The sequence below is a fragment of the Rhagoletis pomonella genome, unplaced genomic scaffold (genome assembly GCF_013731165.1).
Source record: "Rhagoletis pomonella isolate Grant_MI unplaced genomic scaffold, Rhpom_1.0 Rhpom_scaffold_00007, whole genome shotgun sequence".
In the NCBI taxonomy this organism is placed as follows: Eukaryota; Metazoa; Arthropoda; class Insecta; order Diptera; family Tephritidae; genus Rhagoletis; species Rhagoletis pomonella.
Window position 1 is genome coordinate 26,554,161 of NW_023458561.1, and position 17,036 is coordinate 26,571,196.

The 17,036-nt window shown below is 33.5% G+C and overlaps 2 protein-coding genes across 2 annotated transcripts in view; one reads left to right on the forward strand and one right to left on the reverse strand.

The window, feature by feature from the left end:
• LOC118743758 (tyrosine-protein kinase receptor torso-like) overlaps positions 1–1,901 on the reverse strand; it is a 19,499-nt gene extending 17,598 nt beyond the window's left edge. The window contains exon 1 of the mRNA XM_036476521.1: positions 1,896–1,901. Within this exon, the coding sequence (XP_036332414.1) occupies positions 1,896–1,901 (6 nt within the window). The remainder of the gene's footprint in view (positions 1–1,895) is intronic.
• Positions 1,902–2,398: 497 nt separating this feature from the next.
• The window catches only part of LOC118742508 (tyrosine-protein kinase receptor torso-like), a gene marked incomplete at its 3' end in the record, with an annotated part of 38,059 nt that continues 23,421 nt past the window's right edge, over positions 2,399–17,036 (forward strand). Inside the window, 5 exon segments of the mRNA XM_036474634.1 lie at positions 2,399–2,684; positions 4,318–4,749; positions 8,212–8,449; positions 8,673–8,749; positions 10,571–10,742. Coding sequence (XP_036330527.1) covers positions 2,490–2,684; positions 4,318–4,749; positions 8,212–8,449; positions 8,673–8,749; positions 10,571–10,742 — 1,114 coding nt within the window.

Consider the following 17,036-nt stretch of genomic DNA (forward strand, 5'->3'; position numbering starts at 1 on the left):
CAGTCTTGATATTTTTTTAATTCCCAACTTTGTCATTAAAATTTTTATCATTTAATGCCTGGTGGAAATCTGGAATTACATTAAATATAAATAAAGTATAATTTTTCTGCCTATAAATGAAAGTGATAACTTGTCACAGTGTGGTAATGCGACTTAAAATTTACTCTTAAAAAATAGCCTTAATAATGTAGTATGCATTACGTAAATACGCGTCTATGCACATACATACATACACATACACAACATATGCACCAACTTTACGCAGCCTTCTCGCTTCCTTGGTCGCTGTTATGCGTCATTTGACAAAATACAACTTTCTCTTACCTACATATGTAAAGAAGCCATCTAGGGGGCTTATTGACATAAAGCAGGTTATTTTGCAACCAAAAAAATATTGCATATACGCATGAATACGTTATGCTCCTATTTTTAGATATTTTCCAAGCAAATATGCTATTTTTCCGGGGCATTGCCTACCTCTTTTGAATACAAGGCGTTTTTTCGAAACGGGGATAAGGTGCAGGACTTTTATGTTTACAACTAGTATTTTTCATATGCCGTTTGCGTCAGGAACAATATTGCTCATATCATTTTCAGTTTCCCTCTTACCCTCTATGACATTATTATATTAAATGATACCATATGTGTGTGTATTTGATATGCAATAGTTAAGTATTTAGTTGACGCTTGAAAGTGAAAGTTAAATTGTTCATTAATTTCAAGTAATTCTTATTAATCAACTTTGCATCCCTATTACGGCTAAAATGTACTTTTAGGGTATAAAGGATTATATACATACCTTTCGAAAGGTATTTTGATGCCGAAGGGAATGAACTAATCAAATTTCAAATAAGTTTAATATAAAACGAAAAAGTCGGCCTATCTCGGCAGCCAGTTCGAAAACGTTCTATCGTAGAAAACTCCCTATTTCTCAGAATTTGGTTGAACAACGCCCTATTTCAGAATTCGGTTCAAAAACGCTCTATCTCAGCTTCCGATTCAAAAGCTCCATATCTCAACATATTTTGAATATATTTGCAGTTCATATAGGACGTTTTTAAATCAAATTCTTAAATAGGGCGCTCTTGAGCCATTTTCCACCCAGCCGTCGATATGTATGTATATGTACTGAAGACTGGTGCGCTGAAAAGGGCTTGTCAAGTTAACAGTTTTAATCTAGTCATGTACATACATACATACATCTTATTTCTAAACTGCTGCTTAAAGCATAAACACAGACGGCAGCGTTGATCCGGATAAACTCGGGAATTAACTGCAGTTGATCTGGATTAAGTCCGAGTTAATCCGGATCAACGCTGCCGCCTGTTTAAGCTTTTAGCACGTTTCTGTAATTCAGTATCAATATTGAAGCATACATTTAGGAGGCATTTCCGGCCCAACCATGTACATGTATGGCATTGGTATTGGTGTCCCTTTTGAATTGATTTTCCGCTTTATGTTAAACTAATTTGCAATTTTAAAAGATGACTGCACATCAGCATCAAAATACCTTTCAAATGATATATAATTGTTTATACCTTATAAATAAGTATAGTTTAGCCGTAAAAGGGGTGCCTATTTGTATATATAAGAATATGATAAACGCATTTTGGCAGCAAAGGATGACGAAGTCCTTGATAAGAATTTGGTTTCAGTTTTCGGAATTGGGAACTTTTACAATTAAATAATACTATATAGTGATAAATATTTGATTGAAATTACGATATGGACAAGGTACTTGTATCATACCAGTATGTACGCGTTCCCAAATAATTTTGAAAAAAATGTCCCTTATTTTACATTGGTTAATATGGTCACCGTAGTTATGCTATTATAGGAAAAGCAATAATTTTTTGTCCAATATTTAACAAAAATTTTGAGCAAACTTTAATCACCAACATAATTCTAAACTGCATATACATAAATACACGCATATAAACATATATTTTGTTTTTTTCTTTCCAGTGCGAACCGCGCAAGCAACAGTATAATAACTAAATCTGCGTTGATGCAAATATTTGCAAGTATTTACACACATAAGTCCCACGTGTATGAAAATAGCTGCAAAAATGCAAATGATCACGGTCGACGAATTATTATGAAATTTGATAAATAACATGACAGCGACTAGAAACTTAAAGTGAAAGTGCTCTTTAAACATGTGCACATATGCTTAAGTAAATAAGTTAACTAAATAAATTGGCTCACTCATTTAAAATCAATAAAAAAAACAGAAATGGTGATAATTTAAAATATGTATACATAAATACCGTCGTTTCGCACTACAAATCTATAGAATAATGGCAACATTTTACTGCTAACTATCTGTAAGCCGACAAAAACAAAAGAAAAAAAAAAAACAATTCACTCTCGAATGAGTGCGCATCTACATATACATATATGTATGTACATATGTAAATACATTCAGTTAAAAAGAACTACTCGTAAATAAATATATTTATGTACGTACAAAGTAAGCGAAGTGTAAAATGCTAATATTTGTGCTGCGTTACTTTTTCGTCTATTGGATTTTGCTGGCTAGCAGCGCCAGCGAGGAGACGCTTTTGCATGATTTAAATTTGGCAGTGAAGGATTATCCGATAGCTTCATGCAAATTACATTGCATGCATCATATACAAAAGACACAATATGTCGTTGAGTTGGCGGAGCGGAACAGTAATTGGGTAAGTAAGTAGTTAGTACAAAGTTGATAAGTTAAAGTTTGACGCGTTAAGAAGTTTTTGTTGTGAAGTAAAGCATGCCACTTATTTCATAAATTTTTTTATTAAGATAGACAAGAAATATTACGCTTAATTATCCTTTCATAGTGTGCTGCTTATTTATGTACTGTACATACATATGTATGTATGTAGACTGAAATATAAAATTACATTTTAAAATACTAAAAAACACGCTTTATTATTTTTGAACTAAAAAGTTAAAAATAATTTATAGATATACTTAATATTTAGTTTAAGTGACTTAAAAAGTTCCCTACCTTGATTTAATATAACTTTTTAAACAAACTTAAAAAGAATCAAAGTGATTGACAATAAAATTAATCTTAACCGAAAACAGTGAAAAACTTAGTGAAAGTTCGGGTGAAATCAAACTTTGTATACCCAGGTTTTTTCCCCTATTTTATATATTGTTGATAATATGCTCAATAAGACTTCGGGCTGGTTACTCAAACACTAACTGCAGGCAGTGTTGGCAAAATGTTAATCTAATTAACGATTAAAAATTAGCGATTAAAATGTTAATCGCGATTGACGATTAAAATTAATTAATCGCAATTAACTGTACGTAACTCAAATTAGCTTAATAGCGTAGTTATGCGATGTGTGCTTGGCTATCGAAATATATATTCTCATCTCTTTAAAAGGTGTTACACTAGAGAGCAACTAATTGGAAGCTTACTGTATTGTGGCTACTTCTGCCTGAACTTTAAGTTGATGGAGGGTTCTTTGCAGAAGTTAAAGTTACAACTTTTATTAAAAAAAGCGCTCTATTATTATTATTAAAGTTATTTTTTTACTTTTATTTAATTACTCCTCAAATAAAAGATATTTCTGATTTTTATTTTATAAATTCAAAATAACAATTGATTTTGATTTTCATCTAAATAATCTGCAAATATGTAACAGTTTTTTTCCATTTTTAAATTTTATGTCTCAGATAACAGTTATAGAGGAGTTTTATTTATAAAAGTCAAAAAGGAAAAATCAGTCAGTGAATTTTAGTTTAAAAGTCATCAATATAAATCAGTCATTGACTTTTATTTTTTAAATCATACTTATAAAAGTCATTTGTATAAATCGTAGTAAACTTTTGTTTACCAATACTTTCTTAACTGCGAAAAATGTTAATGACTTTTATACGTATAACTTAAAAAATAAAAGTGGTGACTGACTTATATTGATGGCTTTTAAAAGTAAAAGTCATTGACTGTTTTTTATTGATGACTTTTATAAATAAAAGTCCCCTATAACTGTTATCTAAGACATATAATATAAAAATTAAAAATAACTGTTATTTGCAGATTATTTAGATAAAAATATAAAATAATTGTTATCTTGGATTTATAAAATAAAAATCAAAAATAACTGTTATTTTTTTAATTTTGCATAAAAATTGCAAATAAAATTTTATTTTAAAATTTGATTCTCAATTGGTACGTATCACTTAGTTGTAGAACATTTCCTTCATAATGAAATTTTCAGTAACATTTTTCATCAATAACTGTTATTTGAATACAACAATCCTTTTTCCATATTCCCCTCGTTTTGAAACACTAATCTCTTATTCTATTTTTAGGTCAATCAATATTGTAACGATTACTGTCGCCATGAGAATGCAACAACTTCCTTGCATTCGGAAAAATATCATCAAATACATATCCCTTACAGAATGGCATTAGTATGCCGAGACGACAGAAGCCTTACATTTCATGTCACATACCTAAGCAGTGCTGAAAGTTTAAGTGATGATATTGAAGAAGACGACAAAGAGTCAAGTGTCCCAAAGCCATATGCAACAGCTGAAGACAAGTATAAGAGCATCAAATTAAGAAGTGAAGATGAAGATCACAATGTATACACGATGTCAGTGAAGGTAAAGAATGCAACAGAGCCTCAGATGGAAGCCACACTAACAAATCCCTACGTTGACACCGGACAAAAGCGTCAACCGTCAGCCGCGATTTATATGGTCAAAGTACAAAGCGGTGCAAATGTGACTATTTATGTGGTAAGTGTGGGTGGGTAGTGGCAATGGAAAGTGGGTTTGAAAAAGTTATCAGTTGATGTTGCACATTATATTAGGATTAAGTGCAAGTGGATTAGTGTTTAAAAGTAATTGTAAAAAGATAAATGAAACAAGTGTTTGCAAACTCGAAGTACTTTGTGAGGGTTGTTAGGTAAGTGTGCTAGGGATTTTCGGTATGTCGTTATCACAATCCCAGGACCCCGGGATTAGTCCCGGGATTTAGATATTCATTTCTTTTCAACAACTTAAATCGAAAAAATTGCTTCTATAAAATAAATAATAAATAAATGGGTTTGAAGCCTACTTTTTTATTTGAAATGGCGCTTTTATTTTTTCTTTTTGATTTCCGGATTTATTTTAAAGGACTTTGTAATTTTAAAGATATGTATGATTAATTCCAAAATTATTTAAAAAATTCAATGCAATGTAGAATGAAAATAGAATTTAAAAAAAGTTATTTTTTTTTTGGATTAACAAGGACGTTTAGGTAATTTTTAAGCTGATAAAGTTAAAAGGACGAAATTCTAAAATGTTTTCGAGTTTATATAAGTCTTTAACATAAAATTTTTTCAAAAACAAATATTGGGAAATTTCAAGGATAAAATTTTAAAAGGATACTTTCGATACTTACCAGTCTTTCTGCACGAAAAACTTGAATCTGTTTAAATTCTACAGAATTTCCCTTTTTAATTTGATACCCATACTTCTTCTCTACGCACATTTCTTTTTTTTCTTTTTGAATTTTTTAAATCATTTTTGAATTACTGACGTCAGAGTGAAAAACTATTTGATATTTGTGTTTAAAATTTACTATCACACGGTGTTGTATGTATAATGAGCTAGAAATTTATAAAAAAAAAGTATTAATTATTAAATAAAAAAAAAAGAAATATACTGAATACTGGTCCAGAAAAGGAGTTTATATTATTGCCATCAGTGCAAGTTACAAATCCCGAAAAACACGCGATTATTTGCCAATAATCCCGGGATTTTTGCGACCATAAAAAGACCAGGATCCCGGGAACTCGAGTTTAACATTCCTAACGAGTGCTTATGCAGGCAGCACAGGTATGCGATTTAAAATTACTGGGCAGCAGATGTATAATGAAGAGCGATGTAGTAATGTTCAAAATTTTTAGTTATCTTGTATATTGCTATTTCGGTTAAAGTATATAGGATTTAACTATTTGGTTGCTTTATGATTTTCAAGCTAATACGTTAGTGTATTTTGTTGGATACTTCGTTCTTAAGTAAATGCTAACTATTTAAATGTGATGCCTTAATAATAAAAATATTTTATCGCTTACACTTTTGCTAAGTGTTTGACTGCGCTTCTTCTCCAATTTGTGTTGGGTGTCTTGAAGTTGATACACAAATGGAGGGACCGATGTACATTTTTAAGTGTGATTTCACGTGGACCATTGAAGTCCATACCGTTACCGGAGAATTTACGGCCAAATTATACAAATAATTTCCGGAAAGCAAGAGCAATGTTTAAGAACATCGCAATCCTCTTGTCAAACTGGAATACCTTGTTGCACCCTATTTTGGCAGCTTCCACCAAATTCGGCAGAAAGCTTGCGCCCAAGAGACCAATTCGTAGGCTGCTAAGAGCAGCATAGTCACAGAAAATGTGTATCATTCTCTTTCCAAGCGTTCTGCATATTCTGTAAATTTTATCATTGCCCAGAGACAATTTAAAGGCATGCGAATCCAACGAATAGTTTTCTGTGAGTACACCGCGCAGGAGCCAAGCATCCTGCCTTTTAAGATATACGAGAAGCTTTGTGGCCCATTTAATTATCACTTTGTTCGCTTAACGTTAACGAGATAGATATATACGTACATATCTATATTAGACTGAGTCGCGAAAAATAGTTTTTACTATCCCACCTAGTATGAAAGGAGTTCTTATGCCAGGCAAACCAGAGTTTTTTTCATAATTTTTAAATTTTTATTAGTAGCCCGTTGGAAAATACTTTTTGAGGTAGTATAGCCCTGATTACATGTTGAAGCAGCGTTAAATTGCTGCTATCCTAAAGTGATGTGATTTGGACACTAGTGTGTCTTCCCCTTTCGTTTGGGAGTACAGTTGGGCAGGAGACAGAGGAGGTTGAATTGCGGGCATTAATAATACTCCTTAGTTGCTATCAACGGCTTCCTCGACATTTTTGTTATGAGCTGAGCAAACAGAAATAAAAATGCTTTGCATATGGAAGCTCCGCTTTATTGGGTGGAAGCTTCGACTTTTCTCCAAGCGGAAATCAGGGTATTGCGAGTGCTTTGCTGCGCTCAAGTCAAATATAGCTAGATGAGTTTTCAAAGAACGGTGCGCTCGAGGCGGCCTAACAGAGAATGAAAAACGTCTGTCGACCTGTGGACAAGGGTTAAAAACACAGGCCTCATGTTGCTGGTCGAAAACTAGGGTATGCCCAACTGTAAGATGTTTCTGTCCGAGGCTACACTTAATAGAAAACCACACAACTCTCAACTCTGGTGGGTGGTTGTGACACCCTATGTTCTAAGCCGCCTAGCCTTATGGAGTTTGCTGCGTACTTTTTAAACAGCCTTTTCTCTATAGCGGAACAGTTAACCAGCAATATTTAGTGTCGCAGTGTACAACTGTTTAAGGTTCAAGTGTGGCCCAAGCTTGAGGCAACCAACTTAGGTTAAACTTAAAATTCTTGCATTAGAAAATCAATTTTTTTTACACATTTTTAGCTTTCTATGGAAAATTATAAAATCTATTCATTCCGTTTTAGACAAATTTTCCAAGTAACAATTAAATAAGATAACAAGAGTCCTTGTGCCTTTTAAGGCCCAACATTTCTGTGAAGTTATTCCTTTTCGCGTTACTGATTTATGAGCATATTCATGGGCAAAATAAAGTCGAAATAATTTTCAATGAAATATCTGTCAAAAAAGCCGCAACCGGTTTACAGTTGACCTTATGTCGATTAAGTATATGTGCCATACATTCCAAATATGAACTATATTGGACCAAAGCTGTGAGTTTTTCAAATATCTTGATGCCTGCGCCACCTAGCGGATTAATTCATCTTTCATATTGCATTTCCATCATATTCTGAGCTAAATAAGTTTAAAGTTTGACGACTCTAGCTCATAGGAAAGTTGATTAATGATTTAATTGCGAGGTTTGATTACGAACAGTTGAAAGTAAATAACCTTTGTTTTATTGGGTAATCTGTTATTAACCCGTTAAATACGTATAAGTTCTAGCACTTCAAAAAAATTTAAAATTAAAATTTTTTTTATTTAAAAAGTTGTAACTCCACAGGAGCAGTTTAGTAAATATTAGTAAATTTTAAAGGGTGAAAAAGCTCTAGGTATAAACAAATTTCACTAATAAATTAAGTTTTCTTGCCACTTATTTCTATTTAATTTGCATTTTCTATTCTCTTTTTTCAACAAACCCCCTGTCAGTCAAATGATAACTTCTTCACAATAACTGATTTGAGGAATTCCACCACCTACACCATTTCTGCTGTGGCAGTGAATGCCAAACATGAATATTCCATTGTAGCACGAGCGCAAGAATTCACGACTTTAGAACAGGATTATACGCCTGGCGTGGTGCGTGAAATGCATTTAAAACGGTTTTTGGCGGATGAAACGAGTGAAATGCATCTAATGGCGGAAATTACTTGGAAGCCACCAAAAGGTAGGGGTTAAAGATAAGCGTTTAAATAAATATCTGGTATACATAGTACTTACATATATGCATATTATATCCCTATATATGTAAGTACACATGTACGTATGTATGTACAGTAAATATTTAGTGTTAAGTTTCATAAATGAAAGATATGAAGTCCGAAGCGGACAAAGCCAAAATTTATTTATTAAATTTTCTACATTCTCACCTCTCCTCTCTTTGCAAAAAGACCAAACATGCCACTATATTATACTCTACTTCGATGAGAATCAAGGATCTGATATGATGCCCATGGAAATACGTAATGTGAGTATTAAAAGATTTCAATTTATGCATATGTATATGAAACTGGAGTCATACATACATATGCAAACGTAATATTCTATATAAGTAGCTATTATTCACTAAGCAAACCCTTTATTAGATGAGAATGTTGGTAAGTCAGTATGTGTACTTGTATTTATATGCAGTTTTTTCGGGTACACTGTGCAAAAATTCAAAGCTTTTATTTTAGGGACTCAATGAAATAATCCCCAAAGGTAAGTATCAGTGCTGGGTAGTCAAGCCCCAACGGGATATCGCTCTCCCTTATCAAACATTTCCTGTACAATGGTTCAAAGTTAACACTTTTCTGACCGCAAATTCAATTATGTTAAATGTATAGTTAGGCATACGAAGTTTTAAGAATTTACTTCAAACATAATACAATGCAACAAATTTCATAAATTTGGAGTAGTTGGAAATCGGGCCAAGTGCATTGGTTACCACTTTTTGTTTATGTCTATTTAAAGTTCGAGATCTAAGATCTCAAAATGAAAATTTATAATTTTTCTTTATTGCAAGCTTTTATTCTTCCTTATCCTGAGTTTTACCTGAAAAAAAATTCACCCGAAAATTTGTCATCCGCCCTTAGTAAAACCATGGAAACCAAGAGTGCAAGTGAACCGGTTCGGGGAAAATGAAACTCATGATAAGGCTGATTGTGTTTTACCCAGGGACGTGAACCGGTTTTGAACCGGAAACCTGTTTTTTTCTATTAATTACCTGAACCATTAACCAAACTGAAATTTTTCACAAATTTTTGATCCGAACCGAAAACCGAAGCACTTTCCATAAGGGTTTAAAGGTTCGTAGTGACATGTTTCAACCAATTTTCAATAGATAAATTTACACACCTTTTTTTCTTTTTGTTAAGTATGGTATTACATGCCATGTTTGTTTACCATGTGCCAATATCAAATGTAAAGGCAACCCATCTCATTTGACAGACACTGGACACTTAGCCTTTCGCGTTGTTGCACTTGACACTTGACACTGCTGGGTGGTGCACATCTTTATATATAGAGGCTTTTGCTAACGCGACATAGGGCCGTTTACTCGACTGCCTACTAAAAATTTATGGCCGGTCTGCTTTATCGACTTTTTATCGATCGCGTGTTATAAGCATGTGAGCGACAAATTGACAGGCAATCAAAGCTCCGATTCTCTTTAACAGGCGGTCTAGAAAACGGCCCTTAAAACGTCAATATAGTCCGAAGGTTTTCTTGTTCAAAATGTCTTTGTTGTATCAATGCAGCATTTTTATATGAAAAATTTCACAACAACGAGATTTTTTCAGAGTCCTCAGCAAAATGTTATAACGAGGATTGTTATAACGAGGTTTCACTATATATAAAAAGGCCACTACTGTTTTCTAAGTATTAAAAATATAAAATCTAATAGTTTACCATTATCGTATGTATGTACATACAAATGTAGTATTTATGTATGAGCATTTCTGTGACATTTTGCTAAAACAAATTATTTTGAGTTGAACCATTTTCTCCTTAAAGAAATATTTCATTGGGTTACCAAACAATATTTTAAACATTACCTAGCCATAAGTGTAGTTTAAAAAGGACATTTAATGGAAGCTTGATCTAAATATAAATATATATATTTTTTTAGGGAAAACGTTTTCTGTTTTAAACTTAAGTCACTTAGGTTGTTTTATCAAAATGTCACGATATTTATGTACATATATACTTTATAATTCAACGACTGAAAACTTTAACTTTTTTTATTTTCCGCAACTCTTTGAACCTGGCTACTTTTTCCACATCCTGTCGCAATTTTCCATGAAAACAGCCACGTTACTTATACACGTATACTTTGGAGAATTTAACTTTTTCGGCCGTCTACAAGGTTGGCATACGCGCCAAAAATACGAACAATTCCGTCAAAGAGAGTAAAATGGTTTGGTTCAACATACAGGCCCCATCCTGTGCGGAATGGTACAAATACAATTTCAGCATTTGCCGTAAGTTAAATAAAAAAGAAAAAACTTTTACATTACTTTAAAGCTATCCATGTACAATTTTAGCCGTATTGCACCAAAAGATAAGTGCTTTTACCAAATTTGTGGTTGTGGTTGGTATAAAGAACAAGTAAGAAAGTCTAAGTTCGGGCGGAGCCGAACATTAAATACCCGGCGCAAGTATTAAATATATGTTTTTTCACCTTTCCGAAACCTTCCGCTAGATGGTAAGCCGAGGTGTATCAATTTTGAGTAAATTAGCGTCCTTCAATTTCGAAATATTGAAGTTTCAAGCATTTCTGAAATTTACCGTTATATGAGAAGCGGCCGTTATTTTAGTCCGATTTCAATAATTTTCAACGTTTTGCTTTTATGTGGCAAGCACAATAACCATACCGAGTTTGGTACAAATTGGTAGAACGGTTACCGATATACTTATATGTGATCATAAGTGGGCGGTGCCACGCCCATTTTCCAAAATTTTACCATAAACGTATTTCTTGGTAAAGAATTGTTGCAAGCATCAATTTTGAATAAATTAGCTTCAATATTTAATGATTTATCGAAAATTTTGTATTTCTCTAAATTACCGTTATATGGGATGTGGGCGTGGTTATTGTCCGATTTTAAAAAGTTTCGGCGGTTTTTTATGCTGTACCAGGGCCAACAACTGTGCCAAGTTTGGCAGAAATTGGTGCAGCGGTTACCAAGATATACACATGTAACCATAAGAGGGCGTGGCTACGCCCATTTTCCAAAAATTTATAATATTCTTATTTTTCGTCTAAAACTTATTATAAATATCAATTTTGAGTGAATAATCTCCAGTAGTTACTAAAATATCGCAGTTTTCGTATTTCTGAAAATTACCGTTATATGGGAAGTTGGCGTGGTTATTGAGCGATTTTAAAAATTTTCGGCCAGTTGGTATGATGTGCGAAGGCCAACAACTGTGCTAAGTTTGGAAGAAATTGGTGCAGCGGTTACCAAGATATACACATGTAACCATAAGTGGGCGTGGCTACGCCCATTTTCCAAAAATTTATAATATTCTTATTTTTCGTCTAAAAATTATTGTAAATATCTATTTTGAGTGAATTATCTTCAGTAGTTACTGAAATATCGCAGTTTTCGTATTTCTGGAAATTACCGTTATATGGGAAGTGGGCGTGGTTAACATCCGATTTCGCCCATTTTCAATACCAACCTACCTTGGATTAAGGGAAACCTACATACCAAATTTCGTTGAGATATCTCAATTTTTGCTCGAGTTATCGTGTACACGGACAGACGGACAGACGGACAGACGGACAGACGGACGGACGGACGGACAGACAGACATGGCTTAATCGATTTCTTTTTTCATCCTGATCATTTATGTATACATTTGTCTATATCTATCTCGATTCGTTTTGGCTGTTACAAACAACCGTTATGTGAACAAAATTAATATACCCTTGTGCACAAGTGCGCTCGGGTATAAAAATAAATTGAATTTACTGCCGCATTTATTGGTAAAATATGTAACAATTTATAAAAATTGATAAAATATACAAAAGTTCTATTTTTTTTTGTAGTTATTAGCGCCAGCGCTATTACAAACACTATCTCACTGAAATCGTACGAATATGGCTTCGTTCCCAGTCGGCGAAATGAGGAGCAATTGAAAACAAAAGCCTTCAGGAATTGATTTTTCAATAAGGCCTTCTTTTTGGAAGCTTTATTAGAACTGGGTATATATATGTATGTACATATGCATGTGTGTGTATATGGAGTTGTTAGACATGGCAAGTGCAAAGCCTTTTGAAAAGTCCGTCAAACTCCATCATTTCCAAAAGAGTAGTTACACTTTGCAAGTAAAGTAACTTTCGAAAGCAGTTTTTATTTTCGAAAATCGAACTTTTCAATACTACTTTTGTGACCTTATATCAGTGAAACACTGTTTAAAACATAAGTTAGACCGATTCTGGAATACGGTTCGGTGGTTTGGAATCCAAGGAATCATATTTACTCAGCCAAGATAGAATCAATTCAAAGCAATTCCTACTTTTTGCCTTAAAAAATTTCCGATGGGATTCTCAATATAATCTTCCACATTAAATGTGTCGCTTAAAACTTATTAACGGAAAGGATTGATATAATTTTTATGGTTAAATTCAGTGTTGCCAAACATGGGCTTTTCCTACCAAAACTAGTAGGTTTTTTTTTCCATTTGGTAGATTGGTAGGATTGATTGGGTTTTGGTAGGTTTCGGGACAATGAGTAAAAGTTATTTGCGAAAAATAGAAAATTTGTATCTCCAAATATTTTAGCAACCCTTTTTACACGAATATTTCACCGGAGCGTTCGCATAACGGCGGCCGCAAAGATGTAAATATACCTGACTCCTAAGTACAAACGTACACCCTTATAATTGTCAATATATAATACGAACATCCCCATATCGCCACCTAAGGGTTAAAAGATGCCGAGTCCATTTTTATAAAATTCTTCAGGAGAGACGAAAAATCGATGTAGTTTTGGTATTAACTGCCATTCTGCATAAAAAACTAGACTTTGAAAAGAAACTGGACTTGGCACCTATTCACCTTTAGGTAGCGATATAATTTATGGCTTACTTGGACCAAGATTCCAGAAATGTCTACCATTGGGCTCGTGCCCAGCCATATTCCAGGCGGAGGTCTTCGCAATCGAAGTCTGTGTTGGCGAATGTCATCGTAGAAGGCAAATGGTATGTCTGATATTCAGGTAGCGTTAAAGGCCTTAGAGTCTTTTAAAACGAATGGAATAGGCATACTCAAAATGTTTCTAAGACATCTAATTTAAAAGCTCACAATTTTGATGAAACTTTATCGAATTTCGGTAATTTTTGTACAAAGTTTGATTTACATGGTTTTTTTTTTGTTATATAAGGAGCTACACTTTCATAAAAAAATAATAAACATTAAATAGTCGAAAGGGGAATAGGCAAAGAATGCTAAAATGCTTCTTCCCTATTTACATATATGTACATATTTCCGCCACTGTATCTACAGCTTATATTTTTCATATTCATGAATTTTTTGAGAGAATTTGTATTAGTTTTTACAATCTAACTAATGTCAAATTTCCTTCGTCTGTTTTAGGGAATCTTTAACCATTATCGTAAGATATATTTTATTTGGGTCACCGTAACGAATATAAATGAGAAATATTTATATTTATTAAGAAAACCCATTATAGCAACCAAAAAAAGGTTTTGGTTACCAATAATCATTATCGAAGGTAATTTTACTTTTTGGTTATCGATGACAACTTTTACAGTAAATAGCTAACTTCTAAAGCCTTTTCCAAAAAAGCAAAAAAAAAAATAAATAAATAAAATTACTTTCGATAATGAGTATTGGTAACCAACAAATTATTTGGTATTATAGCAACAAACGCTATTCATAACCAAAACAAAAAAATTATTCTCACTTATATTGGTTACGATGACCAAAATTAAATATATCTTAAATTTATGGTTGATTATAACCATTATTTGAATTAATCAATGGATAAATAAGGCCATTTCATCATTTCTCTTATAACTGTTACGTCCCGGGTTCTTTTTAATAATTTTTTGCGAGAGTACAGGAAGAATTAAAAAGACAAACACTGCAAATCGGGATTTAATCGGTACAAATATGAAGACACTTACATGCCCCGACTTTAAAAAATATTCAGCGGGAAAATTTTCTCAAAATTAGTACTGTACCGCCAAAATCGAGACGAATGGTCACCGTATTTATACCTGATACAACATATATGTATGTATTGTGTGAATGTATTTTAAAAAAAATACCTAAAAAATACCTAAATACCTGCTACCAGGTAAAATATGTATGCTTGAGCAAACTTTGTTTCAAATTTGTGTTTACTTTGTTATCGGAGTCTCGTTTACATTTTATTTTACTCTGCATTCAGGAGAGAGGGCGGTTACTTTGTAGGTACTTATTGTTACACGAGTGTCAAGCTCTTACTTAGTACATGATGAAAGTTAAATTGTGTTTCCAAATTTAGTTCGTATTTCGAACAGATAACAGGAAATAAATATTTGTTTAATGAATTCAATGAAAGCCTTTAGCTTGACACTCAAATTAGTTTGAAATTTCGAATAAAGTTAAGCACTAACTACAAATTAAAAATTACACAATTTCAACTAAGTGGTGATAAGCCTTTATGGCAAGTTGGTTGTAAAAAAATATACACATAAAAACCACTGCCATTCCTCGCTTGATCATCGAGCTGAATTTATTGGAGGTGTTAATGTCTGATACTCGCCAGACAAAGTCCTTCACTACTTCAAAATTGTTACCTGCCAACAGTGACGTGTGGCCTTAAACGGAAAAACACTTTGTTTGTTACCAAGAGGTATTTTGTCGTGTTTGTCATTCACCGCTGGATCAATCACTTTTGCCTCCTTCTCTAAGCTGGAAAATGCTGCGCTGCAGTGGCGTACACTGAGCGAAAAAGATATTAAAATCAAATAGAAACGTAAATGATCCTACTATAAACGTCAACGAAAGTACTGTATATTGTTAAATATTCAATTCAATTATAATAATAATATAGATTGGCGCTTACACATATGTTAGTGTTTGGCCGAGCTTCTCCTCCAACTTGTGGCGTGCGCCTTGATATTGTCACACAAAGCGGAGGGACCTACAGTTTTACGCCGACTCCGAACGGTGATTGTATTTTTATGAGAAGCTGTTTTTCATGGCAGAAATACACTCGGAGGTTTGCCATTGCCTGCCGAGGGACGACCGCTGTTAAGAAAAACCTTTTTCTAAATTTTTTGCGATGTTGCTTTGACCAGGGCTTGAACCCAGGTGCTGGTGAGTGAAAGCGCGCACTGCTTACCACTACACCACAGCGGCCGATCAATTCAATTACGCGCATATTAAAATGACCACATTCGTTCTGAAAAAGCATCCGTGAAGCGAATAATCAAGACAAAAAACTAAAAAAAAAAAATATTTAATTTGCATCGGAAAAGGGATGCAGCGGCGGGATTGTTTACTTTACATAGATATGTATTTGGGGGCTTTTTCGTTCAAATGCACTTTTATTCTGCACTTCGCAGATGCTTTTTCATTGCTTGGTAATACAAAACCAAAATTCGTGTTAACATCTTGGAACCGTCTGGAATCTAACCAATACCAGCGAGCGCCTCTACAAAGTCACCTGCAGCCAAGCGTACATTTCTTACAATCATTCCAACATATTTAATTTCAAATTGGAAAAAAAATTCATTGAAAATAATTTAAAATCGCACACGGAAAAACCGAAAAGATAGACAAATTTTGATACTTTTTTTTCTTTTGTCTGTCGATTTTAGAACTGGTTCGGAACTATCGAAAAAGGGATGCAGCGGGGGGGCAATTGATACTTCCTAGGACATCGCCATGTTAAATTCGCCAGTTCTTTTCATGCAAAAGAGATTTATCGCGAACCAGTACTGGGCCTAAATGCACTAGAAACGCACCAGTTCAGAACTAGAGATTTTTCTCCCAGAGTATTTACACTTACATATACATACTCAGATGTGAACAGTCTATTACGTACGTAACAAATTTTTGTATGAAAATATTATTTTTAAATACGAACATTTTTAAACGGTAATGAAATATAAAGTATTCATTTTTTCTATGCATTATTTCCCTCAGTGTAGATAGCTTCGTAACATAGGGAGGGGGAATATATGAATAAATGGGATTCAATATTCCATATCGGCTTTCATTGTGTTGCACCAATCATTCTAATGATCTAGCTACTGCTGTGCTGTGTATTTGATGGTTAATAAGCCGATTGTGAGAAATTTGATTCAAGTTGAATATTTGAGAACAACTTCGTATGTAAGGCAGTGGCTGAACGTGCAGAGGTGCTTGCTGTCAGCGTATTGTCAGCGCGATACATAAGTTAAATTTTTTAATTTTTCGGTTTTTGGTTTTCCTTAATGACGAAAAAGCCTCTGTGAAGTGCAGAACCAAATAAAACGACGAAGAAAATTTATTCAAGTTGAACATTTAAAGACAAATTTATAAAAGCGGCTGTAGCTGAGTGTGTAGAGATGATTGCTGTTATATGCTAATCCCGTCAGAGACAACGTGCTAATATGATTATAAAAATTTTTGTTTTGTATCTCCGAATTATGAAAAAGCACCTGTGAAGTGCAGAGCATAAACGTATTCAAACGAAAAAATCGACAACCAAAAGTTTGGTTTGCAAATACATATCGTGCATCGTGAGCGCTATAAATGCGGCGTACATGTG